The sequence below is a fragment of the Cydia fagiglandana genome, chromosome 26 (genome assembly GCF_963556715.1).
Source record: "Cydia fagiglandana chromosome 26, ilCydFagi1.1, whole genome shotgun sequence".
NCBI lineage: Eukaryota > Metazoa > Arthropoda > Insecta > Lepidoptera > Tortricidae > Cydia > Cydia fagiglandana.
Genome location: NC_085957.1, coordinates 10,895,010 through 10,919,516, shown reverse-complemented (window position 1 = coordinate 10,919,516; position 24,507 = coordinate 10,895,010). Strand labels below are relative to the sequence as shown.

Here is a 24,507-nt window from a genome sequence, read left to right as displayed (position 1 = left end):
TCACAGTATTCCCCATGCTCCCCTATCTATTCTGTCACAATATTCCCCACGCTCCCCTATCTATTCTGTTACAATATTCCCCACGCTCCCCTATCTATTCTGTTACAATATTCCCCACGCTCCCCTATCTATTCTGTCACAATATTCCCCACGCTCCCCTATCTAGCTTCGCTCGCGGCTAGCCCGGCCTAGTTCGCGATGTTATTTTATTAAGAAACACATAAACATGCCGGCGAGCCTGTGTGCTGCGATCAACATGCGCTAGGGATGGGCGTGTGTCGATGGAATATCAAAAAGTATCGATAAAGTAATACTAAACTAAATAAGCAGCGGTCTTACCCTACCGCTAAAGAGAGATCTCTTCCAGGAAACCTTAATGTAGTGGAGAAATGCAACTCTCGATTAAATATACGAGTACATATATAATAATATATAATGTAATAACAATAAATAAATATTATAGAACATTCTTACACAGATTGACTAAGTTCCACAGTAAGCTCAAGAAGGTGTTGTGGGTATAAATATAAATACTTATATACATAAAAAACAACCATGACTCAGGAACAAATATCTGTGTCGTCACACAAATAAATGCCCTTACTGGGATTCGAACCCAGGACCATCGGCTTCACAAGCAGTGTCACTAACTTTTTTTTAGGTTGTCAGTGGCGAATTTGCCCTAAGGCCAAGTAGGCCTGGGCCTAGGGCGGCAAGTTTTTGGGGGCGGCAAATTGTGACAAAAAATTCGCTGATGATAACAAAAAATAACTCAAAACGTAGTCAATATTATGGGTGCTACGAAAGGGGCGGCTACAGGGCCCGAGGCCTAGGGCGGCAAAGACTGCAAATCCGCCACTGTAGGTTGTCCTTGCCTGTAATAAAAGTATTATTTAATTTATTTGTATAGTTAATAGCACTTCAATCCGGTATATATTAGACTACTTTGTTGCCCAAAATTTGGGTAAGTAATAACTATGCACGTTTTGATTTCAAATGTATAAATCAAAAAAATATATTTGTAAATTAAAAACACAGTGAATGTATCGATAATATTAAAAAACACGACCCCTTCCCTACTCAGGATACAGGTGAACTTAGCATTAACTATCTCTTTATACATCACTTAACTATGACACTGTTACCTCCTGCCAATCCAAAACCAACCTTCCCCATTCTAAATAAAATTCAAATTTCATTGAACTAAACTCATACTTAAGTCCTTTTGTGGGCGGAATGTTCATTCCTTTATGACCAGCTATATACAAGGTGATTTCAACTTTATTTAGTAGCCGTTAAGGTTGAAATTTGTCTGCATTCTGATGCAGCATGTTTGTTTTATACGTATGTAGAAGGTTGTAGTGCTAAATTTCGGTTATGAGAAACGAAATTGAAAGGATTACCTTAAATTTTCTTAATAAAGGTGTAATAGGTTTTTTCATTAACCTGCTAAGAGACGCGGAGAATCTTTACATAAATAATGAGTTACCTTGTCTAGGATCTTTTTCTTTGTAGCAACTCTGAACAGTTTTATTTTAGACTTTAGCAATGTTATATTAATACAGGGTTACTTTTTTACCGGTACAATAAATTTTACCACATCATTGGTATCGATAATAGATCACATTGCACAAATAAAAAAAATATTTTTTTATTTCGCATCAATTAATTTATCCTTCACCAATTTAGTAACTTCTGGTTGCACTAAGCCGCTCGCTAAATCGCGTAAATAGCTTCGACTCCTAGTTAGCTCGGCGCTAACTAGGAGTCGAAGTGGTCGCCTTGGTCGAAATCGGCCGGAAGGATCATCACCATCATCATCATTACTTTTTATTAGGGTTCCGTGGTCAAATGGCAAAAAAACGGGACCCTTATAGATTCGTCATGTCTGTCTGTCTGTCTGTCTGTTTGTCTGTCCGTCCGTATGTCACAGCCACTTTTTTCCGAAACTATAAGAACTATACTGTTGAAACTTGGTAAGTAGATGTATTCTGTGAACCGCATTAAGATTTACACACAAAAATAGAAAAAAAACAATAAATTTTTGGGGTCCCCCATAGAACTGAAACCTAATTTTTTTTTCATCAAACCCATACGTGTATCTATGGATAGGTCAGGAAAAATGATATTGAGGTTTCTAATATCATTTTTTTCTTAACTGAATAGTTTGCGCGAGAGACACTTCCAAAGTGGTAAAATGTGTGTCCCCCCCCTGTAACTTCTAAAATAAGAGAATGATAAAAGTGAAAAGAATATATGATATACATTACCATGCAATTTTCCACCGAAAATTTGTTTGAACGAGATCTAATAAGTAGTTTTTTTAATCGTCATAAATCGTAAACCGCAATTTTATTATGTTACTTGCTGCTACGGAACCCTTCATGGGCGAGTCCGACTAGCACTTGGCCGCTTTTATAGCAACTAACCTTTACTGGCGCTGACGATGGCAGTCCCCGGCACCGTGGCAGGATTCAGACTCTATGAACAAAGAAAAAATAATTTAAATACTTAAAGCTGGGTATTTTCGCCAAGATTTACAAATTGTAACTATACGATACAAGTGCGAAAAGAATTCGCACGTCTCTCTCTACCCTTATCCTCCTAAAACTAAATGTACAGTATAATGTACAGTCGCCATCAGATATATCGGAACGGCCAAGGTGTTCACAATATCTGAGCATGCGCTCTAACTCCCTGACAATAGAGGCGTGTTTAGATATTTGTGAGCACCTTGGCCGCTCCGATATATCTGATGGCGACTGTACATATTCTTTACAATCTAATTTGGACCTTTCATGAACCATTTAAAGTAGCATTTCTTTTGTTTCATTGCTGTTTAAAACAAACGAAAATCATTCCATTTTACTTATAGAATAAGGAATTAAAAGTGGGTAACTTTATATGGTGGGTCTTACGAGGTTATTAAAATGGCCACGTTTAAAAAGTTATACCAAAAATAATAGTATAGAGGGGTCTTGTCATAGTAAATGTTGTAGTCACTGTAAATTTACTGCCATCTATCGACACTCGACTATAACTCAAAATAAACATGTATAAAATTATCAAAAAAATTTTAACATATGGATAAATTATTTTATTATTTTTATATAATTTTGACCCATGTTCGTTCACTGATATCTATGTGTTAAAATTGTTAAATATGAAACGGTGTCGTCACGCCATCTAGCCGAGCATAGGCCAAAAAGGTATGTGCGCCATCTATCCGAGAATGACTGTTTCTTGATTTCCGAGGCATGTTTTTTTCTTAGACTTTATTCATCTTATACGAAGTTACATAATGTCTTTGGTTATACCCACCCCATTTGGCATCCCAGTGTCTTGACCCAAAGCCGGTTGCCCCAAGGCACTGTTCTGGGCACAACACCCTTCCTCACCTCAACATGTAGGTATTCACTTTTAGCAACAAGCATTGTTAACGGATTTCGGTGTGTTATTGTGTCCACCTCCAGCTAAATCTGTTTCCATTACGTTAAATCCAACGCAGAACATTTCACTCACGTCATTGAGTTTATTGGAGATTATACTTCGCGCAGAAATCACGTAGATTTGGTATAAGCGTTTGAGTAAGTGGCAAGGTACGCTCTGTGGTTGAGTATGTGGATTCCCCAAGGCACTGTTCTGGGCACAACACCCTTCCTCACCTCAACATGTAGGTATTCACTTTTAGCAACAAGCATTGTTAACGGATTTCGGTGTGTTATTGTGTCCACCTCCAGCTAAATCTGTTTCCATTACGTTAAATCCAACGCAGAACATTTCACTCACGTCATTGAGTTTATTGGAGATTATACTTCGCGCAGAAATCACGTAGATTTGGTATAAGCGTTTGAGTAAGTGGCAAGGTACGCTCTGTGGTTGAGTATGTGGATTCCCCAAGGCACTGTTCTGGGCACAACACCCTTCCTCACCTCAACATGTATTCACTTTCAGCAACAAGCATTGTTAACGGATTTCGGTGTGTTATTGCGTCCACCTCCAGCTAAATCTGTTTCCATTACGTTAAATCCAACGCAGAACATTTCACTCACGTCATTGAGTTTATTGGAACCAAAGACATATGTAACTTCGTTTAAGATGAATAAAGTCTGAGAAAAAAACGTGTCCCGGAAATCAAGAAAAAGTCATTCTCGGATAGATGGCGCACACATCTTTAGCCTATTCTCGGCTAGATGGCGTGACGACACCGTTTCATATTTAAGAGCGAGCGATATTTTTTATTTCTGGGCGAGCTCGCTCCATCGTAGGACACGTCTACGCCTCGGCTAGTCTGTGGCCATGAGTAAGCCCATTCATAATAAAATAAAATAAAATAAAAAGAATTTTAACACATAGATATCGGTGAATGAACCTGGGTCAAAATGATATAAAAATAATAAAATAATTTATCCATAAGTATTATATTATTATTTTTTTGATAATTTTATACGTGTTTAATTTGAGTTATAGTCGTGTGTCGATAGATGGCAGTAAATTTACAGTGACTACAACATTGACTATGACAGGACCCCTCTATACTATCTGTTCTTTTTGTTGGAACTTATACTTCGCGCAGAAATTACGTAGATTTGGTATAAGCATTTGAGTAAGTAGCAAGGTACGCTCTGTGGTTGAGTTTGTGGGTTCTCCAAGGCACTGTTCTGGGCCCAACACCCTTCCTCAACCTGGAAACAGGTACTTTTAGCAACAAGAAATTATTACAGTGTTGTGTGCTACTATGTGTCCACCTCGGGCGAAATCTGTTTCCATAAGCAATTTTAATTTTATTTTATTTTATTTATTTATTTATTTATTAGCTAGAGACAGACATATATGAAATTATAATAAAATTAAAATAAACCTTATGCAACTGTAATAGAATTTATTTATTTTTGATATTATTAAGTTAGGTTGTTTATAACATGAATATAAAAGTAAAATACAAAAGCATATAAAAAAAATACATATAAACACATTATAAATACAATTTTTTTCTAAACTGAATAGTTTGTGCGAGAGACACTTCCAAAGTGGTAAAATGGTTTGAACGAGATCTAGCAAGTAGTTTTTTTAATACGTCATAAATCGTAAACCGCAATTTTATTATGTTACTTGCTGCTACGGAACCCTTCATAGGCGAGTCCGACTCGCGCTTGGCCGCTTTTTTACATTAACGAGCAACAAAATCACTCTCAGCATCAAAGATCAAACGATTTCAGTAAGCATGAAGGAATGCCGTGCCGGATGACAATGGGCCCCCGCCCCGTGACATGGCTCGGCTAATTAGGCTCATGTTCGGCTCGTTGCTATGACGGGATATCACGTCTATCTGACTTTTAGGACGACCAATCACGGGGCACGGATTTCGGCCAATGGCACGTCCCAATTTTAGCGGCCTAGCCTATTAGGCAGTGACTATTATCATAAAGAAGTTTTTTTAAGAATAATTTCATTTATTCATGACTTATATACATAACTATAACGTATCTAGAAATGGATCTAGTACGTGTCGTCTCTTGTGAATATCTTAAAGTTCGAATACGGCAGATTGCCGAATGCTATTAAAATAAAAATAAATATCATTTATTATAAGGCAACTAAGGCCCATAGATACATACCTTACAAACTAACATACATACAATAGTAAAATCTTACAAGCTAAAAAATTATTTCGGCGACACGGCGGTTTTCAGTTGTGTCGCTATGGTAAGCTGCATTCAAAATTTGATCAGATACCGCATTGTAATGAAAATTACATGCAAGTTCTTGCTTGTCTGCCTCGCTTTGGAGCTAATGTAACTTAAGTTCGATTATAGCGCCATCTATGAAACATTTTCCCGAACCACTAAACAAGGGTGCAGAGAAAGAAAACTAACCTCACTTTCCAACTTTCCCTCAAGTTCAACCATTCGCTAAAAGATGGCGCCACTAGTAAAGGAAAATGTTTTCACGTACGCTTCTTATTATTAAAAGGACTTAAATCATAAAACTGGGTATTCAAAAGTAGACCTTGCGTTTAAGACGTTTGGGTAGATTTTCCAATGGCAAATTATCGGTCGGTTGTGAGGTAAAGCAATTGAATTGAAAAGGTAATATGAACCTAAGCCCCGCAAAGGTTTTTAGGTTGTTTTTAAAGTGTTTATTATTATACAGCGTTATCGGACACTAAAAATAGGTTGCAAAAACTGTTCTTTGTTCTTGCTCAAGTACAGTCCGCAAAAAAAGCAGTGGAAATTGCAAAATGGACAGGAACAAATGGTTCAGTGTTTTGTGGAAAAATATTGCGATTCAGTACGGAAAAAGCGCTGGGCCCCATTTCACCACGGTGACAGGTGCGACAATTGTCGACATCACTGTTACTGACGTCACGGGCCTCCATAGACTACGGTAACCGCTTACCATCGGACGGGCGGTGTGCTTGATTGGCACCAATATTTTAATTAGGTAATAAAAACTCCATTATATCGCCAATAAATAAGTATGTACTTATTTTGCGTAGCTAATGACAGTTATCACAAGAAACACGACAATTGTCACGAAATTCCGACACAGAACTAATTTCCTGTCAAGAATGATCGAAAGTTCTTTTAAATCTTATGACAATTGTCATCATCATCATCATCATAAATGTCGCACCTGTCACCGTGGTTAGGGACCTGTGGCCCAGCGGTAAGAGCCTGAGGATTAGGTGCCAAGCGGACCCCAGGCTCCAATCATAAGCCATCCGACACCACTACCCTCTCTACACGCTGACCCATTCTAGTATAGTGGCCCATCGTGTAGAGGAGCCAAGTGAGTGAACCCTCTGTACCTATACTGCAAAACGTAATTCAAGACCAAAAAAGTAAGACAATTTTGCCACTGCATTAATTTGTTTGTAAAATAGTAAATTCCTTTTGATAAATAATCAAGCTAAGATAATTTATTTATTAGTAAGTACTCCTACGATTAAAGATAATTATGACTGAGTGCAAAGTGTCCGAAAACGACGTCGAGGATAGGGCGAAGTGAAAGCAACTAACACGGAAAGCTGACCCCATCACCATGTGAGATACATAGCTCGGAAGAGAGAGAGACTCCTACGATTAAAAAAAACCGGGCAAGTGCGAGTCGGACTCGCGCACGAAGGGTTCCGTACCTTAATGCAAAAAAAAACGAAAAAAAGCAAAACAAAACGGTCACCTATCCAAGTACTGACCACGCCCGACGTTGCTAAACTTTGGTCAAAAATCAAGTTTGTTGTATGGGAGCCCCATTTAAATCTTTATTTAATTCTGTTTTTAGTATGTGTTGTTATAGCGGCAACAGAAATACATCATCTGTGAAAATTTCAACTGTCTAGCTATCACGGTTCGTGAGATACAGCCTGGTGACAGACAGACGGACGGACGGACGGACAGCGAAGTCTTAGTAATAGGGTCCCGTTTTACCCTTTGGGTACGGAACCCTAAAAAGTACTTTTATTTAAGTACTTATTTTTACATAAATACAAGACGCGCTAGTAAAAAGTGGCAACATTGTCTAACTTTTTTTGGTCTAGAATTACGTTTTGCAGTATAGTACTATTATTTGGATCAAACAGAAAACTGTGTTACATCTCTCCTGTAGACATACACGAGAGTTAAGGGTTATAAAGGTTAATTTTCTTATTTAACCCTTATCCACGTGAAAAGGTCCTCCTTTTATTTAGAGAACTATGATAAAATCATTACTTACATGCCCACAAGCTGTTAACTATTGCCCACAGGGGAGAAAAATGTACAGTTCGCGCGAACACACTAGTTTTCTCTCCTTTGGGAATTATTAACAGCTTGTGGACATGTAAGTAATGATTTTATCATAGTTCTCTAAATACAAGGAGGACCTTTTCACGTGGATTAGGTTTAAATAAGAAAATTAACCTTTATAGCCCTTAACTCTTGTGTATGTCTACAGGAGAGACGTAACACAGTTTTCTGTTGGACCCATTTATTGTTACAGGTGACATCCCTACTATGCCAACCATACATTTCGCAACAATAACCTCATTCACTCCAACAATGCTCTACCATTTCTACCACTTGTACCTACTCGTACCAATTTTAACCATCGAAGCCGGTCATATGGCATACAACACGTCTGACGTCATCACCACATACATGGGACACTCGGACGTGCAAGCGCCCGTGGATTTCAGGAAGGGAAATGAGAAGGGGAGGGAGAGTGGGGGGGAGAGGAAGGGGGGTAAGCTGAAGAGCGAGGGAGAGGAGAAGGAGGAGAATGATTCCGATTACTTGGAGCAGACGGTAATTTTTTTAATTTTCTATATACAATCAGGCGTGGCTCACTCCGCGATTTCGTCGCTTTGCAACGGATAGCTACAAGTACATCCGTCCCACACCAATTTTGGTGTGGGACGGATGTACTTGGCTCAGTCGCCATCTAGCGGTCATATCTGTCCTAATCGTGACAGACGCGTTTTGTTAGAGAGTGAATTATATGTGTCAGCAATATAGAGAAATATTTTATGTAAGCCTTATTATAGCTTAGTTATATTTACGGTTGTAACATTAATATTGGCTCAGTTGTATTCAGGATGCAAATAAAATAATAAATAAATGAAAAGACCTTCCCTTTTTAAGTATTAAAAAAACAACTAAGGTGTAGGGGACAATTTCGACTGCGGGATAATTTCAACTAATCGACCTTCTGGGCGCCTACCTACGAACTACGACAAATTTTTTATTTATATGTTTTCGTAGTATTTTTATTATGTGGTAAAAAATTTATTAAATAAATTCCTACTAATCGAAATATCTTCCAAGTTTTTTTACATTATTATTATTAATTAGAGTCAGACACAACACATCTTTTTCGCTATCTGGACATATATAATAATAGGCCTTTATCATCTGTGTCAGATGTTTTAAGCAGCATCCGTATAGCACTCATTTATTAATGTAAAACATGGAAGATATTTCGATTAAAGTGACATTCCATATCCAACTGCAGCTGCAATACTGTTCTTTTACTATGACAATGAGAGCGACGCGTTTCCATAGTAAACTGAACAGTATTGCAACTGCAGTTGGAAATGGAATGTCACTCTTAGTTGAAAATACCTCGCAGTCGAAATTGCTCCGCTGCACCTTAAGTTAAAAGCATAAAATGCATTTAGTCAATAAATTGGTTTGACCGCCACAATCTAATGGTAAACTTGGCACCACTTTAGACATTAACTTAAATGGTGATAGAAAATTGGCCACTTCTTGAATTGCCTTGGTTAAATAATAGTTTATATCTGGGAGATCGAGCTTTGCTCGGAAAACGTATAAAAAATGAAAAATGCGCATTTTCCCAGAGAAAGAGTTCCTGGATTACGCCCCCAATTAACATTTCCAAAATTTCTGGAAACTTGCATGAGAAGTTTCTTCCACTTAAAGTTCCAGATTACTCATACTCATACTCATACTCATACTCATATTTTATTGATAATATAAATTACAGGTCAGGAGATTAGGGATTAGAGTGACATTCCATTTCCAACTGCAGCTGCAATACTGTTAATTTTACTATGGAAACGCGTCGCTGTCATTGTCAATTTCCATAGTAAAATGAACAGTATTGCAGCTGCAGTTGGAAATGGAATGTCACTTTTAGACAGTGTTGCCTGTTTCCAGACCGCCGCCACCGAAGCTGGCAACGACGTAGTATTCATACCGTCAGGCAACAGCGATGCCCAAACTTTCAGAAGGGCCGAGGGGGCTAGAAGAGACGAGTACTCTGTGAAGGACATGATGGAACGCGTCGCGGTTGGAGACGTCATTAATGAGCGGTATAAGACGGAAACAGGTAATTGTATAGAACATGTCCTTTAAAAAGGACAGATGGATGAAAGATGGATGCTCAAAGTTTCAGAAGGGCCGAGGGGGCTAGAAGAGATGAGTACTCTGTGAAGGACATGATGGAACGCGTCGCGGTTGGAGACGTCATTAATGAGCGGTATAAGACGGAGACAGGTAATTATGTATTTTATAAAAGACAGATGGATGGAAGATGGACGCGATGCTCAAAGTTTCAGAAGGGCCGAGGGGGGCAGAAGAGACGAGTACTCTGTGAAGGACATGATGGAACGCGTCGCGGTAGGAGAGGTCATTAATGAGCGGTATAAGACTGAGACAGGTAATTATTTAGAACATGTCCTTTATAAAAGACACATTAGAAAGCCATTATCTAAAAGGTATGTAGTATTGTTAAAACTCACTCTTGTGTCACTTGTAAAATTATTCCATTAATAATATAATTAATTTCAGAACCACCGGAAGGCGGCGTGGTCTTCAAACCGGGAAAGAACGACGAAAGAACAGAAGAGAAGATAAAACACGAGATGGACGACGAGAGGATAGAACAGGCCGTCAAAGAGTACAAGGAAGTCTACGAGAATCCCATGGACTGCGAGAATTTAGACTGCGAGAATGTTCTGGAGGCTGTCTGTGGAGTGAAGCTGGAGAATAAGAGGCCGAAGTATAGGCTTTTCAAGAATGAGTGCTTTTTTAGGAAGGTTAATTGTGGGCTTCGGTATGACTATAATAGTGAGTTTTTTTGCCGACCTATATCAGCCGTATTCGAACAATGAGATACGTCAAATACTAGATATTGAAACGATCAAAATTGACGTTTCTTCAAACAAAAACGTCATGTTTGACACTGACATATCCAATACATATCGTTTCAATATCTAGTATTTGACGTATCTCATTGTTCGAATACGGCTGATATAGGTATTAAGAATTAAAATTGTATTAAGCAGTAACGTCTTCAAATGGTACAACAAAACTTTGAAATGTAATAGGGAAAAATGGCCATTTCATCACATATTACTTATGATGAAAAAAATCCGATAAAGGATGACTCACTTTAGACGGGGCCGTGCCCGGGCCAAGGCGTCCGACATGTCATTTTCTATGACGGCTGATCGGTGATCACGTGGTGCTGTCCATAGAAATCGACGCGCCGGAAGCTCCGGCCCGGTCCCGGCCTGGTCTAGCTTGAGTCAACCTTAATACAAACATTCGATCCTCCGAATAAACCTAATGGAATACCGATTTTTGAATAAACGAAATAATATAACGGTTTTGGAAAGATATTAGCAGATATATCAATAAAATCTAAGGCAACCATTTAATACCATATTCCAGGGTATAGAACAGTGTCCATCGACCAATGCGACGGAGTAGGCAGCCACCTGCCTCCTCAGGAGCACGCTGGCTGGCTGCAGTACCAGCCCAGACCCTTGCCAAGGAGTCAGCCAAGTGGAGGTGGTGGTGGGCAGAGCAGTGGGCGAAGAAGCGCTTCCAGACGGTAATCTACCTTTTAGGCAGCGACTCCCCCCCGCAGGAGTATATTGGCTGGCTGCAATACCAGCCCAGGCCTTTGCCAAGAAGTCAGCCAATTGGTGAGAAGAGCAGCGGGCGAAGAAGCGCTTCCAGACGGTAATTTACCTTTTAGGCAGGGACTTCCCCCCTCACTGAGGAGCATACTGGCTGGCTGCAGTAACTACCAGCCCAGGCCTTTGCCAATAAATCAGCCAATTGGTGGGAAGAGCAGCGGGCGAAGAAGCGCTTCCAGACGGTAATTTACCTTTTAGGCAGGGACTCCCCCCAGCATTCCCGGTGTTTTTGGGTTCTTTTAACTCAGAATCATTAGCATATTCAATTCTGATAATAAAATAAAATGTCCCAAAACTTTGTATAAAAATTGTACATTCCACTACGTCACGCACATACAAGTGAAAAAAATTTTCATACTAAAACGTGACGTAATGGAATAGACATTTTGGGACATATTTTTTTAATAGTGGGATGGAGAATGCTGTCGTTTCTGAGTAGAATGAGCCCAAGAACGTCCAGATGTGAAAGAATCAGGTTTTCAATATTTATTTCTGAAAACGCCCTTCTATGGAAAAACACCACGTGATCACCGATCAGCCGTCATAGAAAATAACATGTCGGACTTCTCCAGCCTGGGGTCCGCTTGGTAACTAATCCCGTGAATTGGCGTAGGCACTAGTTTTTAAAAAAAGCGACTGCCGTCTGACCTTCCAACCCAGAAAAACTAGGCCTTCTTGGGATTAGTCCGGTTTCCTCACGATGTTTGAACCCGCGACCTCCGGATTGAAAGTCGCACGCTCTTACCCTTAGGCCACCAGCGCTTCGCACACCGCGCCACCTGGCGTGAAAAAATGACAGTTTGCCTCCAACTCAACTAGCAAAACCCATTTGTATTTTGTTCCAGAGACTACGATGAAATCAAAAATATACCAACAAGAAAATACAATCAAAGAAAATTGGAAAGATGGCCGAATGGTTTCAAACATGATCTTATTGCCAGCCAAGCTCAATACAAATCCAAAATGATGCAATATTTATCAAGAGCACTAGGGTCTAGAACGGGTTAGGGAAAAGGAAATATTGTGACGAAGAAAATCGAAGCACTAAATATTAATAAATATTATTTTATCACATTCATTACGAGTTATTTATACTTTTATTTCAAGTAAGAATCAATATAAATGTTGTATAAAAACGTAGGTATAAACTAAAATTATACTAAATTAATAAAAATAAAACCTAAACTACAATAAAAAATCCCTCGCGGCATGGTACCGTAGACGCTGGCAGCATTACCTCGCTGAATTGCAATGCTTATGCGTTGTGCGAGGAAGCTGCCAGCCCTACGGTCCCCAGTTACATCCACCAGCCTCTTTGCTAATGCGCCGAAAAATTTCAGAGCACCCCACGGGCCGAGTGTTACTTGTATTTCACGGACCTATAAATCCCAGTCTTTTGATAGGCTTATATATAATATATAGATACTAGCTGTTGCCCGCGACTTCGTCCGCGTGGAATCTTATCTTCAACATTTTACATCTTTAGTACATATAATTTTCATATCCAAGCAATGTTGAAATAAAGTACTTTTCTTTTTTAGCAAGTTGTATGAAGTTTTAAGTCAATTGGATTTTGATGTTGGTTGCTGAAATTACTTTTCTTGTATTCTCATAATTAGGTACCTATGCCTTTATACAAAGATTCAAGTTCCGCACTCACAAAATATCTGATCTCCATACAAACTTTCAACCCCTTTCTCACCACTTTGGGGGATGATTTTCAAAAATGCTTGAATTAGTTTTCATGTTTTTTAATTTAATACCTTTTTTTGCAAAAAGTTCAAGTTCCTAGCTTAAAATTAAATTTACACCCAAAGACGAACTTTCATCCCCTTTTTTAACCCCCTTAGGGGTTGCAATAACTTTTTTTCGTAATCGGCTATTATGTCTTTCTAAGAAGTTTCAAAGCATTTGTAATGGATTCAAACTTTGAACCCCATTTTAACCCTGTTAGGGGATGAATTTTACAAATCGCTGAAATCGCTTTTATTGTCTTCTAATAATATCCCTAAATACAAAGATTCAACTCAACCACTGGAAAAAAATTTTGATTTCCATACAAACTTTCAACCCCTTTTTCACAATCTTAGGGGATGAATTTTCAAAAACGCTAAAATTAGTTTTCTTGTATTTTAATAATATATCTTTTAACGAAGTTTCAAATTCCTAGCTCAAAAGAAAACTTTAACCCCATACAAACTTTCACCCCATTTTTAACCCTGTTAGGGGATGAATTTTCTAAAACGCTGAAATTAGTTTTCTTGTATTTGAATTTGATACTTTTTTACAAAGTTTCAAGTTCCTAGCTTAAAATGAAATTTGCACCCGAAGACGAACTTTCATCCCCTTTTTAACCCCCTTAGGGGTTGAATTTGCAAAAACGTTGCAATCACTTTTTTTTGTAATGGGCTATTATGCCTTTCTAAGAAGTTTCAAAGCATTTATAATGGATTAAAATTTTCAACCCCTTTTTAACCCTGTTAGGGGATGAATTTTACAAAACACTGAAATTACTTTTCTCGTCTTCTAATAATATCCCTCCGCTATATATTCCCGCGCTATATATTCGCTGTATATTTCCGCGCATCGGAAAGCGTAGCGTAGGACGCCCTCAGACTAGATGGAGCGATGACCTTCGCAAGGCGGCTGGCAAGAGCTGGATCAGAGTTGCCGCAAATCGTGCTCAATGGCGTGCAATAGGAGAGGCCTATGTCCAGCAGTGGACGAGAGTAGGCTGATGATGATGATGATGAATAATATCCCTAAATACAAAGATTCAACTCAACCACTCGAAAAAAATTTTTATTTCCATACAAACTTTCAACCCCTTTTTCACCACCTTAGGGGATGAATTTTCAAAAACGCTGAAATTAGTTTTCTTGTATTTTAATAATATATCATTTTACGAAGTTTCAAATTCCTAGCTTAAAAGAAAACTTTAACCCCATACAAACTTTCATCCCCTTTTTAACCCCCTTAGGGGTTGAATTTCTCAAAATCGCTTCTTATCTCTTGTACACTTTATAAATGCAATCTGGTGTGCAAATTTCAACTTTCTGGCTTTTGTAGTTTCGGCTCTGCGTTGATGAATCAGTCAGTCAGTCAGTCAGGACACTTGCATTTATATATATAGATAGATCCAACACGTAGAGTCTCCTTAGAGAGCTTTACACGCGTATTCGGGAAACGAGATAATCACAAGATCTAGAGACGATATAGAGATCAACTAGATTTACGTTACCTAGATATCGACTAGATGTGACTTGGATATCTAAGTCATAACTTGTCGAAATCGTTCAAGAGGACCTCCAGAATCGCGGAAACGTCAAATTTGACATATCTATCTTACAAATATCTTTAAATTATCCATATCGTAACTTGTTGAGGTCTAGTAGAGATCTAATTCATTTCCCGAATCGAGCCGTTAATGTCATGTAGAACGCCTGCTGGAACCCGTTCACAGGCGCAACAATAGACACCCATGAACCGGCCGCAGCAGGCATTGGGATTTTTGTAGAAAAAGTGAATAGTATAACGGTTGGTACTAACTATGGATTGAAGTTTGGGTGGACAATGAGACTGGGTTATTGCAAAGACGTCCGGGCACCTGCCATAACAAATTTTTCATATTAGTTTATACTTATTCTTAAGTATTGCAAACTAATGCATTAAAAAACGTGTATAATTATGTGAATTTGTTTGAATCTAAATTACTAATTACACAATTAAACAATATATGTGCAACAAGAGAGCCATGTTCGATATCTCTTCAAGTGCTTGTTTTTGAATCACTTTTCTTATATGTAATTTTGTTCCTTAACTAACACAAAGTAATCCTTTTTAGGGTACCCAAAGGGTAAAAACGGGACCCTATTACTTCTTCTTATCGTGTGAAGGGATCATAACTAGATAATATTTTGCCAATAGCTTGCCACCTCTAACTCCCGGAGGGTAGCTCTTCTGAGGTCTTCTGTAGTGCGCATAGCTGGACACAGGGAACACTGCATCATAATGTTGCGTTGTTTGTAGGTCGCCCTATTACTAAGACTCCGCTGTCCGGCTGTCCGTCCGTCTACCCGTCTGTCTGTCAGTAGGCTGTAAGTATCTCATGAACCGTGATAGCTAGACAGCAGTGTTGGGCGTAATTAATTACTCGTGTAATTTAATTACTAATTGAATTACATGTAATTGAATTACAATGTAATTGAATTACATAGTAATTTAATTACATGTAATTAAATTTTCTGTGTAATTTGCAATTGTAATTACATTAATTAGTAATTCAATTACTCAATTACTTTTCATTTACCTTTTTAATAATATGCAAATATGAACAAATTTACTTGGAGTAATTATAAAGAAAAACTTTTATGAATTCCATTATACGCTGGATAACGTTATAACATATTTTTTGTCCCTGGAATCATACCTTTACAGGGTACTATGTGACAAACCACGTTGAATATGGCGGTCGGCGCTTACGTCGCGTAGCACCGCATTAGTATTGGGGCGCCGCTAATAATGACGTAAGCGCCAACCTAAGGTGCCTTTCGGATTGGACTGTAGCAAAGGGGGGCTGGGACTTAGAATTTTTTTTGACAAAGTGGTGTCATTATGACACTATTTTTAAATGATTGTAATGTGTAGATCACGTCAAAATAAGCATCTTTTACTGAAAAAACTTTTCTCTAAAATAGAAAATGGCTGAGTTAGACGCCTCCAAAGATTGATGTTTTTAAAGGGAGCTGGGACTTAGAAAATTTTCATCGCGAGTGGTGTCATTATGACATATATTTTAAATGATTGTAACTTATAGAACACGTCAAAATAAGCTACTTTTACTTGAAAAACTTTTTTCTAAAACTTTATTAAGAACTGTTTTAAAACCCCTGTTTTTTTCATTTTCTCAAAAAAAATTCCAAGTCCCAGAAACGCCCCCCTTTGATACAGTCCGCTATTTTCAATTTTAGAAAAAAGTTTTTCAAGTAAAAGTAGCCTATTTTAACGTGTTCTATACGTTACAATCATTTAAAATATATGTCATAATGACACCACTCACGATGAAAATTTTCTAAGTCCCAGCTCCCTTTAAAAACATCAATATTTGGAGGCGTCTAACTCAGCCATTTTTTATTTTAGAGAAAAGTTTTTTCAGTAAAAGATGCTTATTTTGACGTGATCTACACATTACAATCATTTAAAAATAGTATCTTAATTATTAATGACACCACTTAATCAGAAAAAAAAGTCCCAGCCCTCCCTTTGCTACAGTCCAACCAAAGTTAACATTGACAATGTTGCTTAGTCAAATTTAAAACCATTCAAAATGTTCATCTGATTTTGGAAATAAAGATGATCAAAAACTTGCATTCTATAAAAGTAATTGTAATTCAAAAAAGTAATTAAATTACAAATTTTAATTACAAAATGTAATTAATAATTTAATTACTAATTACATTTTGCAATTGTAATTAGTAATTAAAATTTTAATTACTTTCCACATGTAATGGAAATTATTTGTTGGAATTACATTTTGTAATTGCAATTGTTAATTAGTAATTCAATTACTTTTTGCCCAACACTGCTAGACAGTTGAAATTCTCACAGATGATGTACATCTGTTACCGCTATGACAACAAATACTAAAAAGAAACTAAAATAAATATTTAAATGTGGCTCCCATACAACAAACGTGATTTTTTTGCTTTTTTTTGTAATGGTACGGAATCCTTCATGCGCGAGTCCAACTCGCACTTGGCCGGTTTTTTGAATAATTAATCCAATTCCCCAGAGCCATGACAGCGAACACGAACGGTCTCCCCTGCGACCACTTCTGCCCGGTCCGGTGTCCGGAGGTGTACGCGCCTGTATGCGCGTACACGTACCCGCAGCGGGCACGCGTGTTCCAAAACCACTGTCTACTAGACCTGCAGTCGTGTAATGATGGTTCAGGTATGTTCTCTCTCGCTCACAGTCTGTCCTTCTCTTCTGCCTATCTCTTCCTTGTCTCTCTGTCTATATCTCTCTTTTTCTGTATCTCTGTCACTCATTTTATTCTCCTTGTTTCAATCTCTTTTGGCTTTTGTATCCCTTTTTTATTAACTACGTCTTTCGTTATCTCTTTCACTAATTCTGTCTCTCTCTTTCTTTCTGTCTTTTTATGCCTCTCTGTCTTACTCACTCTTTTTGTCTTTTGCCATCATACTATACCTCTATCGCTCTTTCAACCCCTTTTTTGCCTATCTGTCTCCTTTTCCATCCCCCTCCCAACCCAAAATAAGGTAGTACCTTATTTCCAAGCTATTACGACTCACATGGTCACCTGTCTCCCCTGCGACCACTTCTGCCCGGTCCGGTGTCCGGAGGTGTACGCGCCTGTATGCGCGTACACGTACCCGCAGCGAGCACGCGTGTTCCAAAACCACTGTCTACTAGACCTGCAGTCGTGTAATGATGGTTCAGGTATGTTCTCTCTCGCTCACAGTCTGTCCTTCTCTTCTGCCTGTCTATTCCTTGTCTCTCTGTCTATATCTCTCTTTTTCTGTATCTCTGTCACAAATTTTATTCTCCTTATTTCAATCTCTTTTGCCGTTTCTATCTCTTTCTTATTAACTACGTCTTTCGCTATAGAAACGTCTGCAAACGATTACATACATCGATTGGCAGAAAGAGACGTTTATGCTTAACTACCATAAGGCGCCTTTAATTAATATGCTACTAAACTAGATGCACTAGATACTACTAACCTAAACTAAACTAGATGCACTAGATGCTGTAGATGAAACTAGATGTTAAACTATAGTACCTATTCAATAAGCATTAATTATTAAGCGACCAGTTTGTAGCCATACGATTAAATAAATAAATAAATACGCGCAATACGGTGGCAACATTCACTGTCCGCGAGTAAAGTCTCGGTAGCGCAGTTGTTGGCAGAGCGATGGTGACAGTCACGAATTCAAGCCTGGCTCCAGACGGTGAATTTTTCAACTTTTAAGAGTTCCGTACTCAAAGGGTAAAACGTAACCCTATTACTAAGTAAGACTCTTCTGTCCGTCTGTCTCACACCGGGCTGTATCTCATGAACCGTGATAGCTAATAGGCAGTAGAAATTTACACAGATGTATTTCTATTGCCGCTATAACAACAAATACTAAAAACATAATAAATATTTAAGTGGGGCTCCCATACAACAAACATGATTTTTTTGCGTAATGGGTACGGAACCTTTCGTGCGCGACTCGCACATGGCCGGTTTTCAAGTAATTTCTAAGCTTGTAATTTTTTTTTTCAGTGTGGCAAGAACGTGCGCTATCCGAGTGCGCGGGCGACGTGCGCGCGGAGGTGCACGAGCGAGCAGCGTTCATCGGCTGGATGCAGCGTATGGGCATCCTAGATAAAAAGGGACATCTTGTCCAGTGATACGCTAACACGTCTTCAATCGATGCCATAAAGCTTTAAAACAAATTAAAAAATAAATAAATAAATATTGGGGACATCTTACACAGATCAACCTAGCCCCAAACTAAGCAAAGCTTGTTGCTTGGTGCTAGGCGACGCGACGATATACATACTTATATAGATAAATACATACTTACATACATAGATAACACCCATGACTCAGGAACAAATATTAGTGTTCATCACACAAATAAATGCCCTTACTGGGATTCGAACCCAGGACCATCGGCTTAGCAGGCAGGGTCACTACCCACTAGGCCAGACCGGTCGTGGATAAATTTTGTGTATCGGGAGAGGCTCAAACTGACGACTCTTGGTAGTTAGCTTAGTTGGTAGAGCTATGGGCTAGAGATCCAGTGTCGCGAGTTCAATCAAACCTCGCCCGAAATGTTGATCAAAAATTCAATATGTTTGTCGACCACTTCATTTTCCACTAACTTGATGTGTATGTGTTTCTATTTTTTTTTAAATACACAGAATAGTTCGTTATTATATAGATGACAGGAAAACCAATTAAAAATGTGCAATCAAGAGTGAGTCTTACTTAGTTTTCGATCCGACCCCGACGGGTTTTTTCTCACCTGTTTCATTCACGTTCCACATAAATAAAATTTAGTAATTTACGGAACCCTTGGAACACGAGCCCGACTCGTACTTGACCGGTTTTTTATTACAATTTTACTTCACATTAGGAGCATTCCACGGGCTGTCCCGTAGAAACGCATTTTATTTCCTGTGTTGCGATTTTTTTTGGACATTCAAAGCAGGCGATTATTTTTCTGTGCATATTTTTGACCATTTGTCATAGAAAAGGAAACTCTTATGCCTGCAAATCTTCAGAAAATTCGCGTTTGTACGGGACAAACGGTAGACAATTTCATGGAATGCTCCATTAAATGTCTAGCAAAGATTCCATTATTATATAAGAAAGACATGTTGTAAAGTCTATAAGGCAAATCGGAGGCCCGATTTTTTTATTAAATTTCACATCTCTTCCACAAGAATATTTAACTACCTAGGTACCTAGTTTCAGCCCTAATGCACTAGTCTTCTAAGCTCGGGCTAGACTAGCTTAAAAGCCTCTAAAAGCACTGTCAATTTAGAATTAACGGCTTCCCGAGAGCGGAATTCGGACTTTTAAAATATGCTTTTGATTCTTAAACATTTGTGACGTCCCACGGGTAAATGTACCTTATGGCGGTTGGCGTTTACGCTGTTATTAACGCCGCTCCAATATTATTGTGGCGCTCTGCGACGTAAGCGCCAGCCGCCATAAGGTATCTTTTTTCGTGGAACGTCACAACTATAGGAAAATAAAAAAACCGGGCAAGTGCGAGTCGGCCTCGCGCACGAAGGGTTCCGTACCATAATGCAAAAAAAAAACAATAAACAGCAAAAAAAAAACGGTCACCCATCCAAGTACTGACCACTCCCGACGTTGCTTAACTTTGGTCAAAAATCACGTTTGTTGTGTTTAAAGGAGCCCCATTTAAATGTTTATTTTATTCTGTTTTTAGTATTTGTTGTTATAGCGGCAACAGAAATACATCATCTGTGAAAATTTCAACTGTCTAGCTATCACGGTTCGTGAGATACAGCCTGGTGACAGACGGACGGACGGACGGACGGACGGACGGACGGACAGCGAAGTCTTAGTAATAGGGTCCCGTTTTACCCTTTGGGTACGGAACCCTAAAAATACGGGCTGACTCATTAAATGACTGTGTTAAGGTATTGTCTACTAGTCAGCCACTGGGCTAAATCTTAGTTATCTCTGACCTCTCCTTTGTGGAATAAATTTCTAGTATTCTTTTACTATGGGTAAAAAGTACGGAACCCTCGGTGGGCGAGTCCTACTAGCACTTGTCCGGTTTTTGTAAGCATATATATGTCATCCCATTCGTACTCAAACTTTTAAACCGGATGTACCAAAATATAAAATAGACATAATAAAATTAATATTATAACAGGTAGTTGTATTATACAGGGTGGAAACAAAGCCGTCCAAAAGGCGAAGCTCAAAAAAGCCGCTAACGAGAATATTCAGGGCGATGAATATTCAGCGTCTATTATCTTATTTAGGGGCCGATTCCACAACCGCGCGATAATATAGCGTGTTTTTATTGAATTCCGTTAACTTCGGGGTATGGTTAAGTACGTTTAAGAGAACTAAATGGCATAGTTAATTTTGAAAAAAAATATTTTTTTTTGCAAAAAAAAAAATAAGTTTGAAAAGTAATTAAATGTAGCATGTAGCGTTGTTGTAACACGGGCATTACATTTAACTCAAGCAAACAATTGAAATCTGTGACATATCAATGTCATTTCGAACATCGATCAACCGAGATTGTACTTAAGTTTAGTAGCAAATGTATGAACTCATTCTAAACACTAATCAATATGTAAACCGGTCCTAAGGCAAGTGTACACGCTTGTAGAGGCCTTAAAGGAAAAAAATAAAATATTGATTATTTCCGAAATGCAGTTAATTAGAATATCGGTGTCTTTGAGAAAGTTAATTGATTTAACCTCAGGAATGCACCCTTGAAATTAACGGAAATCAGAAAAAAACACGGTGTATAGCGAGCAACACACTACCCTATTGTATTTGCATTCCTATTTGCATTATTTGACAGATTATGACTGACGTTTATACAGATGTAACTAAGGGTAACATTCCATTTCCAACTGCAGCTGCAATACTGTTCATTTTACTATGGAAATTGACAATGACAGCGACGCGTTTCCATAGTAAAATGAACAGTATTGCAGCTGCAGTTGGAAATGGAATGTCACTCTAAGGGTAACATTCCATTTCCAACGACAGGTGCACTACTGTCAATTTTACTATGGAAATTGACAATGACAGCGACGCGTTCAGTACCGGTAGTGCAGCTGCGGTTAGAAATGGAATGTTACCATAACCCAAATTACGATTGGATGGCACGTAGACTGAGGTATCGAATTGTGACGTTATGAATTTTTATTTGATATTTAAATAAAGCTAGAGTTAAATATATGGTTTTCCCGCAAGGAAAATGCATTTTATACACCGACCGAGTAGGTTCGGACCGATCGTTCAGAAATTGATACACTACCTATTCGTAAAATAAATGAATCTGTTTACGTTTTTTTTTTAACATGTGTTAAAACAGTTTTTAGATACTTTTATTTTTTTGTAAGAAATAATTTGTAAGAAAATATAATAAATTTAATAATGCTTTGTTGCGATCTAAAATTAAAAATTCATATCGATTTACATTGCTGTTGTGAGTGACATGTGTCAAATAACGCAAATAGGAATATGTTTAGTATAGTTCGTATGGGCATTTACACTTAAAAGTGTACAGTCAGCATCAATATTAACAGATGAAACAACGCTCCAAAAGTATCTGCCACCCTGGATTGCCCTGGAATTATTTTGCTAAATAGAGATATAGGAGCATTCCATGAAATTGTCTACCGTTGTCCCGTACAAACGCGAAGTTTCTGAAGATTTAATGGTATAAGAGTTTCCTTTTCTTTGACAAATGGTCAAAAATATGCACAGAAAAATAATCGCCTGCTTTAAATGCCGAGAAAAAAGTCGCAACACAGGAAATACAATGCGTTTGTACGGGACAGCCCGTGGAATGCTCCTATATCACAAGAAATATACTTTAGAACACGAAATGTAGAGATGTATCTCTATTTGGAAAATAATTCCATGGCAATCCAGGGTGGCAGATACTTTTGGAGCGTTGTTTCATCCGTTACTATTGATGCTGACTGTACCATTTACTTTTTTTCGAACATCCATCAACTTTTGGGTCACTTCTACTCAGAATCACGAGGACTATCGATTTAAAAAGAAACAAAAGGTGCCCCAAAAAAAAACAGATTTGTAACGCATTTTCACATATGTATATTTCTTAGGGGCCGTTACAAAATTTACCCCCAAAATTTTTATGAAAAACTGAAGACACTTTTTTTATTTTTTCTCATTCAATAGAACTCGTGGTTCTGAGTCTAAATAACCCAAAAGTTGATGGTTTTTCGAATAAACGTACATGGTACCATTTTTTCTGAAAAACATCCATGACTTAGGAACAAATATCTATGCTCATCACACAAATAAATGGCCTTACCGGGATTTGAACCCAGGGCCTGGCTTCACAGGCAGGGTCACTACCTACTCGGCCAGACAGGTATAATTGTTTCCACAACAAATTGTCTATCGATGATAAAATATCTACCGCCACCAGAATCGCCCCCCCTCCCCTAATGTCAACTTTGTCTTAATTTCTATGTAAAACATCCTACTGATAACAATGGCGACTTTTTACGCGATTTTGCATACAAATGGAGGAATTAGAAAAAAATAAGGGCCTTCAACGGTAAGGAGCTTTTGTATGTTGTTAAAAGTTGGCAAAAGTTTTTTGTTTAAATAAGTTTTAACTTTTTTTTTACTCTTTGTCTTTATGAATTTAACTTCGGCTTCAAAGCGGGAAGAAATAGATATGTATAATACATAATACATACTTACATAAAGAGATACGATAAGTTCGATGTTTACGTAAAGTGTAATTCCATGGAACTTGCTAACTATGTAAACAAACCGCCATAATATATTGAAATCATCATTCAGTGACAGTTTCAATATGGCGGTTTGCTTACATAGCAAGTTCTATAGAATGACACTTGAGCTACTGATGTAGTTCATAATTGTTTTCCATCGTATTTTCTCGGAAACGTTCGTATTTGTTCCGCTACTTCAGGCAACCTCAGTACTTTTTGTGCCGAGACTGACTGAAGTAGCAAGACACGTTCGTACGTTTCCGTTAAAATACGATGGAAAATAATTATGCACTACATCTGTAGAGTCTGTGACACACACACTCTTTACACACACACACATACATACACACACACACGCACACACACACACACACACACACACACACACGCACGCACACACACACACAACAGACAGACTCTATACGGGGAAGCATCGATAATTGATTTTATCGACATAGGAATTCCCTACCTGTCATTAAATTAGTTACTTACCTGCAATAATATATTACTCTTCGAAAACCGCAAAAATATGTGACACACTCTTATGGCTCTACAAATAAGATCGTGTCAGATGTTTTTGCGGCCTTCGTTGTTTAAAATATTATTGCAGGTGACTGTACCTATCATTAAAGACCCTAAGAGTCCGATGTCCGGTAATAATGTAATCCGTCGCGTCGGTATGACGGATGCGAAAATACGCACGTAGTTAAAGAGCCAAGTTGTTGATAAATAGCCGACGACGTGCCAACGTCTTTGTTCTACGGTACACTTTTCACTGGCGATACACACTGCTGTAAAGAATACCTAATAACATTTTAAGAGGGGATGTAAATCCTGGCCCTAATTTCACATCAGTGACAGGTGCGATAATTGTAAAAAATCACTGTTGCTGACGTCACAGGCATCCATGGGCTACGATTACCACTTACCATCGGGCGGGCTGTATTCCCGTTTGCCACCATCATTATTATTTAAAAATCTTTATTATATTGAAAAAAAAACAGATATTTCAACAGATCATAAACTTAGCAAGAGAAATATCTGTTTTTTTCCGATATAAT

The 24,507-nt window shown here is 38.2% G+C and overlaps 1 protein-coding gene across 1 annotated transcript; it reads left to right on the top strand.

The window, feature by feature from the left end:
• The first annotated feature begins 9,877 nt into the window (after positions 1-9,877).
• LOC134677668 (uncharacterized) lies at positions 9,878-18,850 on the top strand. The gene is made up of 7 exons (XM_063536130.1): positions 9,878-9,998; positions 10,293-10,571; positions 11,178-11,340; positions 12,274-12,431; positions 17,222-17,380; positions 17,729-17,890; positions 18,723-18,850. The coding sequence occupies exons 1-7, from the start codon at positions 9,878-9,880 to the stop codon at positions 18,848-18,850; spliced, it is 1,170 nt and encodes a 389-aa protein (XP_063392200.1).
• Positions 18,851-24,507: the final 5,657 nt, after the last annotated feature.